Source organism: Embiotoca jacksoni, unplaced genomic scaffold, assembly GCF_022577435.1.
Source record: "Embiotoca jacksoni isolate LCO1_2020_lvr unplaced genomic scaffold, fEmbJac1.0.p SCAF_29, whole genome shotgun sequence".
Lineage (NCBI taxonomy): Eukaryota > Metazoa > Chordata > Actinopteri > Embiotocidae > Embiotoca > Embiotoca jacksoni.
Window position 1 is genome coordinate 3357836 of NW_027185380.1, and position 14665 is coordinate 3372500.

General features: G+C 43.6%; 2 protein-coding genes across 8 annotated transcripts in view; one reads left to right on the forward strand and one right to left on the reverse strand.

Annotated features, from left to right (window-relative positions):
- Window positions 1-14665, forward strand: part of slc16a10 (solute carrier family 16 member 10) — a 162989-nt gene that overhangs the window by 137882 nt on the left and 10442 nt on the right. The gene's annotated exons all lie outside the window — the stretch shown is intronic.
- Window positions 1-14665, reverse strand: part of fynb (FYN proto-oncogene, Src family tyrosine kinase b) — a 74598-nt gene that overhangs the window by 1806 nt on the left and 58127 nt on the right. For 5 of the 7 annotated variants that reach the window (XM_069161840.1, XM_069161837.1, XM_069161838.1 and 2 more), the window contains 5 exons: window positions 10904-11068; window positions 8661-8840; window positions 6595-6671; window positions 4318-4471; window positions 832-963 (listed from right to left, as the gene is read on the reverse strand). In XM_069161840.1, coding sequence (XP_069017941.1) covers window positions 832-963; window positions 4318-4471; window positions 6595-6671; window positions 8661-8840; window positions 10904-11068 — 708 coding nt within the window. Of the gene's footprint in view, window positions 1-831; window positions 964-4317; window positions 4472-6594; window positions 6672-8660; window positions 8841-10426; window positions 10583-10903; window positions 11069-14665 lie in introns of all 7 variants that reach the window. The other 2 variants (XM_069161843.1, XM_069161842.1) reach the window with 2 other exon arrangements.

Below are 14665 nucleotides of genomic sequence, written 5' to 3' on the forward strand. Positions count from 1 at the left end.
CAACCAATGTTTCCTCAACACGTCGAAGCTCCTTCAAGTCTTCGGATGGTGACGAGCAGCCGGTGTTTGAAAAGGTTTGCTAAATTTCCCGTCGAAAATAAAAACCAGAAGTTGGTGCTCATGACGCTCACTCCGTCATGCGTCTTTCAGCAACTCTTTTATAATAAACTGCACTTATTGGAGTAGTTTTAATGTACCTTTTAACTCTCAAGCGTAATCTGAGAAAAACAGCACACTTTTCCAGCAACATTTGCGTCAACGTGTTGCACTACTCGATTACTTTAAAAAAAAAAAAAAAAAAAAATCATATTCGGTGCACGTTCGACACTGTACCTCAAACGTCAAAGCAGCTGGTCGCAGGTCTGCTGTGGTTCTCTGTTCTCAGGTAGCCATGCAGCAGCATGACTCAGTGTGACGCGGCACGCGGCCGCACAATCATTTATGCTGCCGGAAAATCAGATCAAACAATGCAAAACCCTGCAGCACCACCGGCCCACCAGCCCCACCCCCCACCTCCTTTTTATTTTTTTTTTTCTTTCTGCCTGAAATCTAAACTGTCCCACAGGCCAGCGGCGGTAATTAAGAGTTAGCTCACATTCTGGCGGGGAAGCGGAGGCTACCGAAGCGTAAAAGGACCTTTCGCCTTTCGTGAACAGAGCAGGAGGGGCCGCCTGTTGTCACGGGGACAGCTGTGCGTGTGCGCTTCAGTAACAGCTCAGGTGGTTTCATTAGGCGGTGGTTCTTCTTATCAGGTCACTTTATCCATCCGAGCAGCTCAAGGTGAAAGTCTCTGCTGCATGTTTAACCCCGCCTCCCTCCCTCCCTCCTCACCTGGGTAAGGCACCCGACCCTTGGTGACCAGCTCCGTCAGCAAGATACCGAATGACCACACGTCGGACTTGATGGTGAACTTCCCGTACAGCGCGGCCTCCGGGGCGGTCCACTTGATGGGGAACTTTGCACCTGCAGGAGAGCGGTGAGATGACATCAGCTTTCATTCACCCACAGAACCTGCAGGATGCTGCCGTTCTCTGTCCTGATTTAACGTGTCAGCGGTTTGCACTTCAGTTTATTCTGCATAAGAAGTGAGATGGTGACATTTGATGTCACGATTTTTCTTTCATATAAGCAAATATGAATATAGATACCATATAAATTAAGCCACTATGCTTTTCCTATTACTTTCATTGACGCCACTCTCCGTTCTTCTCCCCCTACCTGACACACAGGGAATTTAAAGAAACAAATCACAAGTCAACAAAAGCAATATAAAACAACAACAACATTGCTGTCATTATAATTATATAAATTAAATATAAATATAATTATAATATTTCACTCATATCCAGACACTTTCAGATTCAAAATGTTGTATTAAGTCTTCGTTTGAATAAATTTGGAGCCTGAAAAATGAGCTGAGAGCAGAAAATCTATTTAATTACATTATTTAAGTATATGTTAAGTTAAAAGTCCTTTTTTTGTTTTTTTGTTTTTGTTCTGTTGTAAAAATTGTGTTGACCCTAAAGAAGAGACTTAGAGATGTGACAGTGAGTATCTGGATGCGTCTAAATTCTGGGCTGCAGAGGAGTTGGACACTGAGCAGATGGTGTGTTGCGCTAACTCAGTGAACCCTGGCTGGGCGTATTGTGGGAGGCGGCCTAAAGGACTGCCATATGATAAAAAAAAAAAACCTTGTGACCGGGATGTGATCGCTGTCGTGAGCATTTTGTCCTGCAAAGTGCTTTAGTGACAGCGCTGTATATCAAAGGTTCTTATTGAGGAACCGCGGCGGATGTTCTCCATCTACATGGTTCGTGCTCTTCAGCCACAGAAAGCAGTTGTAAGAAAAGACCCCGGATGTCTCATAATCTCGTTCCACAATTTGTATAAAAGCAACGACTTCAGCGCCTTTTTAAAGACAGCTGTGGCGCACTGGGGAGATTCTGCATGCGTGATCCCTGACTGGAAGATAAAACGTAGACATGCGTTATTGGCAAAACAAATTATTGCATTGCATTGTGTTTTTTTTTTTTTTTTCCATTATACTGTACGGGGTGATAAATAAAGTTGGCTTTACACGGTGCTCCTTCTCTCTCTCTGAAATTGAGTCTGTGCGCTGTTCTTTACGGTGGCCCTGAGGGAACAAACGCAAAAACATTTCACCAAACACAAAAACATTGAAGAAAACACCAATGTTTGTGTGTTCTGAGAAATATTTTTGCTTTTGTTCCCTCAGGGCCACCGTACTTCTGGCACGATCGACTGTGTTAATGACAGAAATCTGAAATATAATGTGCAGCAAAAGAATTACAGGAGGTAGATACAGTTTCAGTTCAAATGTGTTCATTTCTTACTTAGTTCCCTTTACACACTTATTGGTCACAGTTTACACAAGTGACTGTCTGATTTTAAAAACTACTTCATGGAAAAGTTAAAGAGGAAATCAAGAGGTTAATCACACTTACAAAGAGTGGAGCTCATGTTAGGCTGACTGCCAGATTACAGCATCTGTGACCGATGGAGGAGGTCTGACTTTTTAAAGGGAACTGAGACAACTAGCAGAGATCCAAGAACATGTGTGCAGCAAATTGACTTCATTTGTTAAAGGGGAGAAGAAAAAAAAATCTCCACAATGACAACATGTGCTGAGCAAAGACGAACTGCGTGAACTGGAACAACCGTTCTGAGCTCAAACTAACCAGCAGGGAGGTGACGATACTTACAGTGAAATTTTAACATCACATGACCCAAATAAGACAGACAGCAGTGGGATAATATGAAATATGGGAAGACAGAGGAATGAGGAATGACATGCAATAAAAGTTCCCTGCCTGAACCACATTACTGTTCATGATGAGCTCACCAACCTGCAGACCACCAGGGCGCCATTAACAAGGTGTTTCTGCAGAGTTCAACCCATGATGGGAAACTGGTCTCTAAATCAAATTATCAATTCATTCTTTCAAATAATTTTATTAAACAGGGGCAACTTATTAATATCTCTTATGGAGCTTTAAGACACATCTCATTTGTTGTCATGGCAACTGAACAACTCTATGAGACGTGGCTAGAAGCTCTGAAAAAAATATAGTAATTCACTGGTTGTCAAACTATTTCAAAGGTCAACAATGAACCCTCATGGCTTCGTGTTTCTTCTGTCAACTGAAAATGAACCTGAGTCCTGAATCAACCAATCAGCTTGCAGGTCTTTTTGAATATTCTTTTCTAATGAATGAGGGATTCATTTCAGATGGACCTCCAGAAAACTAATAAGAAGGAGTGACTTTAGCTAACAACACCGAGATAACTGATGGACACATTTTATTCACTTTGGATTTGATGAGAGAAGTTGAATGGGAGTCTATGGAGCCGGAGGCTTTTTGGAGCCGACCTCTAGTGGCACTCAGTGGTATTGCAGCTGAAGACACTTCTGCATCGGAACCATTTTTCAGACCTGGAAACTACGAACTCTTTTATAAACAGTCTGTGGTTTTATATCTAGTCTGTGGTTATATACCTAGTCTGTGATTTTATATCTAGTTTGTGATTTTATATCTAGTCTGTGGTTTTATATCTAGTCTGTAGTTTTATATCTGGTCTGTAGTTTTATATCTAGTCTGTGGTTTTATATCTAGTCTGTAGTTTTATATCTCGTCTGTAGTTTTATATCTAGTCTGTAGTTTTATATCTAGTCTGTGGAAGGGACGTGACCAAGGAGGGATGGATTTAAACTTTTTTCCATCTATCCAGCTTGTCCTATCACAGGCAGCGGGGACATATTTACTTGACATGGTGTTTTTGGGTCATTTATAAACTCTGGTGGTTTTGTTCTATTTTATGTTAAAGTCTACGGCGAGGTTCACTTGTTTGCTGCTGAAAGTTCCCGGATGTTCCTGATCTAAAGCACCTTCTCTAGGTCGGTCGCTGGAGACATTCGTGCGTCTCTTCATAGGAGCACAACTCGTCGGTAATTACTGATTGGTTCAACAGTCAAATTAGTCTGATTATCAGGATATAAACACACATGTCTCATTTCTGGTACAACATCTTCATCAAATCTTTCTGCGCCTCAGGAGCGAGGAGTGTCTTCTCCCAGTTTCTATGTAACAGTGAGCAAATATTTGGGGCTGATTGTGGTTTCACTGGCGAGTCATTTTGACGTGGGCGGGTCGCACATTTTGCCTCCCTCTGAGAGAGTTTCCTCCATGACCTCATGTGGTCATGTAGACAGCATGTGAGTGGGAGTAGTAGGAATGTGCATTTCGCATTGAGTGTGTGTGTGTGTGTGTGTGGGGGGGGATCAGTGGGGAGCCCCACCTTGTCGAGCTGTGTATTCGTTGTCCTCGATGAGCCTGGCCAAACCAAAGTCGGCGATCTTGCACACCAGGTTGTCGCCTACCAGGATGTTGGCGGAGCGCAGGTCTCTGTGGATGTAGTTCATCCTCTCGATGTAGGCCATACCTGCTGCCACCTGGAGCGCAGCACAGAGCAGAGCAGCACTCAATGGATCAAACTCTGACGACGACGCTACTTCTATTAGCTTCTGTTTCATATTGTTGAATGTCTTCAGGCACAGAAAACAACAGCTCTGATAGAATAACACCAGCTGAGGGGAGTTAAAGCTCACGTTTGGACAGTTAAATATGCAACTCTAACAAATATACGTGTTCACCTGCAAAGAACAGACAATCTGCTGTGGGGAAGTTGAATTCAGAAGATGTCTCATTTCAGATGACGGACTACTTACTAAAAATGTGGGTCAAATAGGATGCACTGTTATGAAATAAGAGAACAGGACCTCGTGATAATAAAGTTCATTCGAATGCGCATGATGCAAATTATGAAACAGGATATTGACATTGACAAACGAGTTAAGTCTACACTGACCTGTTCTTTAATGGCTCACAGTAAATTCAGCATTATGAACTATTTCCATCAGTACAAGTCTTTCACCTTAAGAGTTTCTCTTTTTAACTGAAATATTGTTTTTATACATTATTATTTCAATGTCACTTCTCTGTTAACCTGCAGTCAACAAAACTCAACCTTTCCGGTTCTTATTTCAAATTAAAAGCCTCCCAGAAATGTTAAGGATTATCCATCTTTGAGGTTTTGATTTGATTTGATGTTTTTTTTTCTACATGTGATGGTAAATTGAATACTTTTGGATTAAAAACTGTTCGCTCTACACAAAAGTATGATCAGTGTGCTTTTAGGAAATGATGATGGGCATTTCTATCTTTTCCAACATCTAACAGACAAACTGATTAATTGAGAAACCATCCATATATTTTGAGGTCAGAGTGGTTTTAAGAAACCAAACAGCATGAAGATAATGTATAACTCACTGATTCCATCAGTTCAACAACATACGGAGTTTATGAAGACAACAGGTGAACATGAAGAAGCGTTGCGTTTGAATTAGCTTCAAATTAAAAAACAAAGACTGAAATATTCCAGAGGTTATACAACAGACATCTGATTGGTCAACTGAACATTTGGAACGTGACATCACACCCTGCTCAAAACTAGAAACCTCCACCTCCACTATATAATTACAGTTGAGTTTCATATAATATGTAATATAATGTAGTTTTACTTGTTATAGTTCTATTAAATGACCTGTTTGGTGAAGTCGGGTCTCTTTTGGTCCTTTTTGGTCACTCTGAGCACCCGTACCGTAACACCACGGATAGTCACGCACTTACAATCCTAGCGGCGGCTAGCTGGACCGGTTTGGTTTGAACACATGACAGTGCTAAAATATTAAAAACACACGAGTCCATGGATATCTTTGTTCATCAGATATCTTTGTTCCTCAGAGATCTTACTTCATCAGATATCTTTGTTCCTCAGAGATCTTTGTTCATCTGATATCTTTGTTCATCTGATATCTTTGTTCTTCAGATATCTTTGTTCATCAGATATCTTTGTTCATCCGATATCTTTGTTCTTCAGATATCTTTGTTCATCTGATATCTTTGTTCATCTGATATCTTTGTTCATCAGATATCTTTGTTCCAACCAGACTGAGCTAGCTGAGCAGTTTAGTGTTTCTATGTTCTGCATTTATTCAGTTGAAGACTAGAAATCCTCTCTGTTGCTAGGGGGATGCCAAGGGTCGGACTACTTCCTGGAGTAATAAACATTACATACGTTACATAAGAGTCTACTGACGTGACTCATTGTTTTACAGTTGTTAGTCATAACCCTTGTGTTGCCATAGAAACAGAGATTGCAGTAACACAAAAGTTTTATATTTTCAGAGTGAATTTCTCCACAATATGAAAACATTTAAATCACATATTTGAATTAGTTAGTAGCTTGTTGTATAATCACTATATTATACTGGAGGGTGTTTTAACGTGATTATTGGCTCGACAGTGACCGATCCGTAAGCGTCACTGAAACACACCTTTTCGTGTAATATTGCTGAAGTCTTATTCTCTGTGCCGTTGCAGTAAATAAAGAAAATGTAAGTATGTTGTCTGGAGTGTCTGAAATCGTTCCTGTTGTTTTCAGGAGACCAAATGAAGACACAAGTCTCCTGTTCATGTAACAGAAACAGACAGGTGACCTCAGCACACAGTGTACCTGAGCTGCCATGTCCACCAGGTTGGGCAGCTTGAGCCCTCGTCCTTCTCCGTCCTTCAAGAACTCCAGCAGGCTTCCTACGGAGCACACAAAGAGATGTTCAGTGTTAAAACACAACTTCAGCCAATCAGAGGCGCCCTGCTGCTCCTGCCCTCCACAACAGCTGTTTGGAACTCAGCAATTACAAACCACAAGGTTTGTCTTATTCTGCTTCACATCGTCCACAGCAAGGGGCCGTTACAGGGTGAACACAGGACGGGAGGACTTTATGTTCGCCACAAAACCTTTGACCTTCGTACTATTTTGCTCTGGATCCTGGTTTTAAAGAGAGGTTTTCCTCAGACGTAACGGGCTGACCTACATGTGGCAGATTCGTTTATCTTTCAACACTTTGGACCACAACAGTACCGTATATTATATTTACTTGAGTACTCGAGGTGCCCAGAGGATTCATTCGGGGGACTTTTCTTTTTGTACCTATAGCAAGACAAAATTCCCATCAAGCACACAAGAAACATTTAAAGTTAATATTTTGATTATATTCATGCATCTTCAACCGACCAGGAGCTTCACCTTCAGGCTGTAGGCTCTTATAAAAAAACATAAAAATATAAAACCCCAAGAGTCTTCTATAATAGTCAGATTATGATCGCTTTGCTAAATATATTCTCTCCCAGAGCGGAAAAAAAATCCCTTCGGTTTTAATGAGTCTTGAATGAATGAATCTTTCTTCCGCAACAGAAGATCAGCAGCTTTTCTTTGAGCTGTTTGTAGCTGGAACTTCGAACTCTATATAGAACTCATCTTATTTTCCTTTATTTGTTGGGACTCTGAACCCAAACCTTATAGTATGTTGTTGTTTTCGTATTTGTAAGAGTTTTCTTTGTGTTTTCTGGTTCATTTCTTCCACAAATGTCTGCACAAAGAGTCAGATGAATAAAATCCTCAGCACTCAGCGCTGCACTCTGAGATAAGTTACTCAACTCAAAGTGTCTCTTTCAAATGAATGATTCAAATGAATGGTTATGGAGACGGATTTGTTCCAGTTTGTTCTTCTTTGAATATAATTCAGAAAGAACCGTTTCTCTTTTCCTGTTGACTTCACTGTTTGTTTGTGTTTGTGTGTCACAAGTTGCACGTCGATGCCAACTCTGTGCTCAGGGGGAATACTGAAAGAGACCGAGTGAAGTGTTGCATCATCCTGATGAACTTCCCGGCAGTAATGGATGACATCAGTCAGTATCACTTGCAATCAATTAAGTTGGCTCCTAAAGATGATTAATAATATTCAGGTGTGGACCTCAGGTTCCTACAAAACTTAAACTGCCCTTGTGGAGCATCTCAGTAGTTCAGGCGGGCACAGAGTCTGTCGGCTCCTTCGCTGTCCAATCACAGAAAGGTTTGGCTCCGCCTCCCAATCAGAGCACTTTAAACCCATTCCTTTATTCCAGCTGTTCCGAGCTCTCTGCATCACTATGTTACCGCTGCACATCACCTCCTCCCTCATTCACACATCTTTCTGGGTTTGTTGTGTCCATTCATTCAAAGTTGAGTTTCAGACTCTTCTGGGGTTTTTTGTGATCTCAGAAACTGAGTCATGCTGCTCAGACGTGTTGTGGACGTCACTCGTCTCCAAACACCAATCTATACAAGTCTTTAAGAAGTGGATGAATCTCACGCAGTGTCCTGACCTATATTTAGAGTTCAGAATTGACTACATGTGTGTGTATGTCTGTGTGTGTGTGTGTGTGTCTCTGTGTATGTCTGTGTGTGTGTGTGTGTGTGTGTGTGTCTGTGTATGTCTGTGTGTGTCTGTGTGTGTGTGTGTGTGTATGTCTGTGTGTGCATGTGTGTGTATGTCTGTGTGTCTGTTTGTGTATGTATGTCTGTGTGTGGGTGTCTGTGTGTGTGTGTGTGTGTATGTCTGTGTGTGCGTGTGTGTGTATGTCTGTGTGTCTGTTTGTGTATGTATGTCTGTGTGTGGGTGTCTGTGTGTGTGTGTGTGTGTGTGTATGTCTGTGTGTGTGTGTGTGTGTGTGTGTGTATGTGTGTGTGTGTTCCTGTACCTTGGCCCATGTACTCCGTAACAATATAAATGGGTTCCTCTGACACCACAGCGTAGAGCTGCACCAGCTTGTCGTGGCGGAGCTTCTTCATGATCTGAGCCTCCTCCAGGAAGGACTCGGGGGACATGGTTCCAGGCTTCAGAGTCTTCACGGCCACCTTAGTGGTGCCGTTCCACGTTCCTGCACACAGAGGCCGGCGTCAGTACGGCGGGAACATCCATTCATAGTCAGATCATTTCAAAGTCCGAACGACAACCCAGCCGTCCTCAGGTCGGACGGCTGAGTGGAAAACAAGGGGAGAAGTCTCACTTTGTAATGACAATGAGGTAAACATGCAACACAGAATGAGATCAGGAGACAGTAAGAGAGTCAGTTTATCTTTAATTCTCATGAGCTTTGGTTGGGCTGAAGGATAATTAAATGGGTACGAGATTTAGAGTGGACTGGATTTGTAATGGCTTCGAGAGCTGGGAGAGGGAACCAGCCGGGCTCCGAGAGCCACAATACGCCAACACGGGAGCAGATAATCTCTTGTAGGATGATTAACAAAAGCAATCCTGTAAGCTCTTCACTGGTTGCACGTTACTGTACGGCAGCGTGGCCACGCGGCTCCAGCTCCTCCGTCACAGCATGTAATCACTCCAGTAAAGCAGTGCTTTTCTGTGACGGTAATACAGGCAGGAATATTAGTAGCGAGCCAAAGGGAGCTAACATTTAGCCTGCATGTTGGGGGGAGGGGGGGTTAATTCAAGAGTAAGCTCATAAATGAGAGCAGTCTCTTTATCGTTGCAGCTGTGCAGCCGGGTGATGAGATAATAGGATCCCAGAGGCTGGGTGTCATCCGGGAGAAGACTTCAACGCCAGCGTCTGTCCAGCTGGAGGACGATCAGAACGCAGACCTGCATGATCTGTACGGTGGAAGTCCAAAACACTCAACACTGAACGATCGGGGAGAAATAATCAGAGCAACAAATGGAGTAACACGTGAGCGAATACATGTGAAATGTAAAAAAAAAAAAAAATATATATATATTAAAATCGAACTTTTATTATTTAAGAAAATGAAAGTGACTGAGCCGAGTATGATGTCTGCTAGCTCACTTGAGGACAAGGCGTGTGGCTGCGTGTATGCGTGTTAACAAGAAGTTCAAAAAGCTGATGCCGTTTGCAGTTTAAAGTTTGTTGTTTTAAGTGTCAGGCGGTCAGTCACTGTCACCGCCAGACAACAATACAACGGGATGATGCTACTTTATTCAGGAGCAATAAACAATAGGAACAATGAGGAACAATAAAATAGATGTTTCTCGTTTTTTGTGATTTCCAAAACTGATCTGAGCGGGCCTGCGATGGACGGACACCTCCCAGGGCGCGCCACATGAAAGAGGCTCGGTATTTTTGGATGGATCCGTTTGTGAGTTGTTGTTTTTTTTAGTACTTGTTATTGACCATTTTGGACTTCCATAATACAGAACATACACATGACTGTAAACAGCACTGAGGTAGAAAATTGTGTTCATGAATAGGAGCTGATTTTTCAAAGACATTTCTGGATTAAAGCAACAGAAATCCAGCGGGAACACTGCGGAGGGATAAGAAAGCATTTGCTTTCATCTCAAATTGGTAAAAAAAAAAAAAAAAAAAAAAAAAAAAAATTCTTGGCATGTTTAAAAACGAAGAAAGGAGGATTAATGTGAACCTCCAGGTGTATTTCCAGGGAGGCCCGAGGTAAGAGTTTAAACAGGGTTCTCTCTCTTGGGTTTCCTTACCGTAAAACACATCAGCAAAACATCCCGTTCCCAGCTTTACTTCCAACATAAGTGCGTCTCTGCTGATCTCCCAGGCATCATGACTCAAGCCCAAAGTGTCAGGGATGTAGTTCACACACACGCCCGTTAAATGAAAGCACAAACCATCCGCACTCTCTACAGGGGGAGGGAAGGCAAGGCAGAGGGTTAACTAGGGGGGAGAACATGCAGAGAGGACACATGGCAGGAGGCTGCGAGCAGAGAATCCCGACACGCCGGATGGTATCACATGGTTTTGGGAGGAAGGGGTAAGAAATCACAAGTGTTTCCTTGGCAACATCCCCAAACTGAGAATTATCAACAATTCCTGCCCCAAATTTCCTCATCTGATCCCCCCTCCCCTCCCGAGCCGGATTATTCGGTGTCTGGTGTCTCTGCTGGCTGCGTGCGGCCTCCTTTCCACACGGCCTCGTCTTCCGGAGGCGGCTGGATCCGTACCCATCCAGACCTCCCCAAACTGCCCGTTCCCCAGACGCTTGATCAGCTGCAGAGACTCCCGTGGGATCTCCCACACGTCTTTGGTTTTGACGGACAGGTCGGCGAGACGCGGCATCCCTTTGTGGCAGGGAACCACCAAGCGACAGCAGAGCCCCGCGGCTCGGTCTGCACACGGCGCACGGCAAACGGATCAGAGCACAGGGAGAGACGGACAGCGTTAGCAGAGCGTCCTGTAGGGACGAGAGAGGACAGCCTGCAGGCAAGAAACACAACCAGGGAGGACACAGAGCAGAGTGAACACCAGAGCTTTCCCTCCACTCTCTGATGGCAGTCCAGGTCAGAGGGGCAGTCGTCGGGCCGACCCGGTCCAGGTCAGGTGCAGACAGAGGTGCTGCCACGGGCAGCTTGAAGGGGAACTCCTCTGGTTTCACAGATCAGTTGTGTGTCTGTGTTGTGTGTCTGTGTGTGTGTGTTGTGTGTGTGTGTGTGGGTGTGGAGGAGCTTTGTGAGCACTGAGTGATGCAATCAGCGCTTTCCGACTTGGAAGCTCCACATTTTTTAACAAAAAGATACAAAACTTGGGGTGTGGGATTTAAAATGTGGATATTTATTAGGCAAAGAGGCGCTACTGAGTTGGATTATGGAAAAAAATGAAGAATGACTGTTAATAAGACACTTATTAAAAGCTGAATTTCCTAAAATGTTCTTATTTGTGATTCTTGGTTGCATATTATGATTTGTGTGTCTGATAAGAACACTCGGCCACCTGTTGGTGCTGTACGACAGCCTGTTTGGTTCTTTGCTGGAGAATCAGTGACAATGACTACCGAGTGGGTTAGATCACCACGGTAACTTATGATGCAAACCTCACCTGGTTCAGAGCAGGTTATGTTGGAGATATCAGATCAAAAGCAAGCTTCTGACCAATCCATCTAGTTGGCGTTTTTTTCTTTTTTTTTTACCAGGACATCTTTCCATCCGTCAGCAGCAGCTGCTGGATGACGTGTTTAACTTCATATTTCTCTAAAATTACAATTTGCTCCTCGTTTGTAAAATGCTTCACAGTTCACCCCTCAGGTCAGAGAAGAGCGTCCGGGTTCTACGTGACGGCTCACTTCGGCTAATGGCGGCCGGGACCTGCATCCGCTTTACGATAGTGACGGCGATTTGTGGAAGCAGATAGCAGCGGCCGTCACTTCCCGTCGGGGGGAGATCGGGTCCGTCGACGGTGACGGTGAGCGTGAAGACGCAGTGCAGGGACCGACTGAGAAGCTCAGGCTTGTTTAAGCAGCCGAGTGTCACTCCAGCTGCTTCTCTGTCCCTTTAGCTGGAGACGCCGACGTCGTGCTGTCCGTGATGAAATCGAACACCTCCCGCTTTCACTCTGAGGAAGCTCTCCTGTTTGCCCGTGATTGATTGATTACGTCAGTGGATTAAAGCAGAGTTTCCAGCTTCATGCTGCTATCTAGAGAACAACCCCCCCCTCCCCCTCCCTCCCGGCCGCTCACTTCCTCCCCTCTGCCAGTGATAAGGCCCCGGGGTGTTTGCGCGGGGCAGTAAAGAGGAGATAAAGGCCTGCGTCTCACCCGTGGGAGTGTTCGAACTGCAGCTCGGAACATCAAAAGCCCATCTGGGGCCACCCGCCCGCCCGCCGCCTCGGCCGCTCCACTCGCGCATCGATACGGCTCTGTGTTCACTCTGCTGGCTGCCATAAAAGCTGTCGATATGCGGCCCGTGTCCACACAGCGAGCACCAAAACACAGAGCCGTCACGGGAAGAGACGGCAGCTCAGGAACAGGAAGCGCTTTACCCAACATGCTTCGCCAGAGTTTTGTCTGATGGGACAATATTTCAACAGTCACTACAATATTTTTTCTTTCCGTTTTGTAATAAATGATCAAACGATTAGTTTGAGCATTTTACATTTTGAACTGGTTTCAAAACTTTGTTTATTAAAACTAACAACTGCAATCACAATCATTTGATTTAAGATTTCAATTTGAATAATCTCACACAAATTCAGCACACGGCGACGTCAGAACAACCTATAAACGTGTCTTTAAGGAATTCGTTTTTAGGCAATTTGAGGACGCAGGACACAAAAATATGTCTCCTGATGAGGTCCTGTTTTTACATCATGTACCATCCACTGGTTTTATTACTTAAATAACAAAGTTAAGTCTGAGTTTTATCTGTGACATGTTGAAATATAGTGCAACTATGGAAGCCAATTTCTACCAAATAAAAACAAATAAAAAAATAAAGAAGAATAAGTGAAAAAATTTACTGACTTTCCACAAATTTAAACTTAGAATCTCATAATATTGACTTGAGTGAAAGAACTCAAAATAATAACACAAAGTCAAAATGCTGTTTCAATAGTGCAACAAGTTGGACTACAGTTTCACTGTTCAATTAGGTGTCTCACAATTGTGAAAATATATCAAATAGTAAATAAAATCAAAATAGTAACTTCTTTTTCTTGTGATTTCTAACTTTTCATCTGTTTTCTTTGGTAGAAATGTGGTTTCAACAGAAACAGGCTCCCGAAGCAGCGTCAAAGTTCGCCGACAGCAGTTAGCCACCGTTAGCTGTTGGTCAGACCAAATAAGATTCACTTAAGTCTGTTTATCCTTCAGATTTGCAGTGTTTTGTTGCTTTCTGACCCCTTCAGTTGATCTGATCAGCAGCAGCAGTATATGACGCCTCATAGGCTCTTCAGCTCTTTCATAACATGAAAAACAGAGGAAAGCACAAATAATAAAAGCACAAGCCCTGAAAAACAGACAAGTTTATTTGCGTAGGTGTGCTGTCGGCTCCATACGTCATCTGAGGTGGTGATAAAATGTGGAGGGACAGTTAATGTTCCATGACACAAACACAGTGAAAATCAATGGTGTTGATTTTAGAGCTTAAAGATCGATATGTCAATGTGAGGAAAAATATCCTTTTGTGCACAGATACACAACATCGTGACGAGTACACACACCGAGGTACAAATACCAACAACCCTCACAGAGACAGACTAAAACCTGCAACAACAATGGCTGAGGCTTTCTGTAAACATCATGATCAGATATGATGCAGTGGTCATCTCCAACACGCCCGATACACACACACACACACACACACACACACACACACACACACACACACACACACACACACACACACACACACACACACACACACACAGTAGTTCCCCGTGTCCCTCAGCTGAAGAAAGGTGCGAACAAAGCACCCCTCCACTCACTGAAACATCATGTTTCCTGTTCACTGCATTAAAAATGAATGTGGATGGAGCTGCGGCATGTGAGGCGGCCACCGCAGCTCCTCTGACATTCAGCAGCTTTCTATTCGTGTCTCATGCTACGAGCCACCTTTCTATTCCCTGTGTGTGAAAATGTGCAGACAAAATGCAATTACAGAGCGTAACCGTGCTGGCTTAATGCACTCTGGATCCAACCGAGGAAACGGACACCAAACAGAACGCAGGACTCGTAAAAATGGGGGTCACGGTGTCAGTGGTCCGTCTCCATCATCACAAATCTCTCCACGGCAACCTCGTCGGCGTCCCTCTTTAACAGAGACTGCACAATGCCGTCCTCCTTCATGTATGCCAAGCCACTGAGGGGCAGCTGATGCTTTCAGGCTAATTTACACACTTTCTTCCAACGTTGGAGGTTTTCAAACTGCCCTTCACAAATTTACGAATATAGATCACATATTTATAAGCCCTAAAATCAACCGAAACATCCGAAA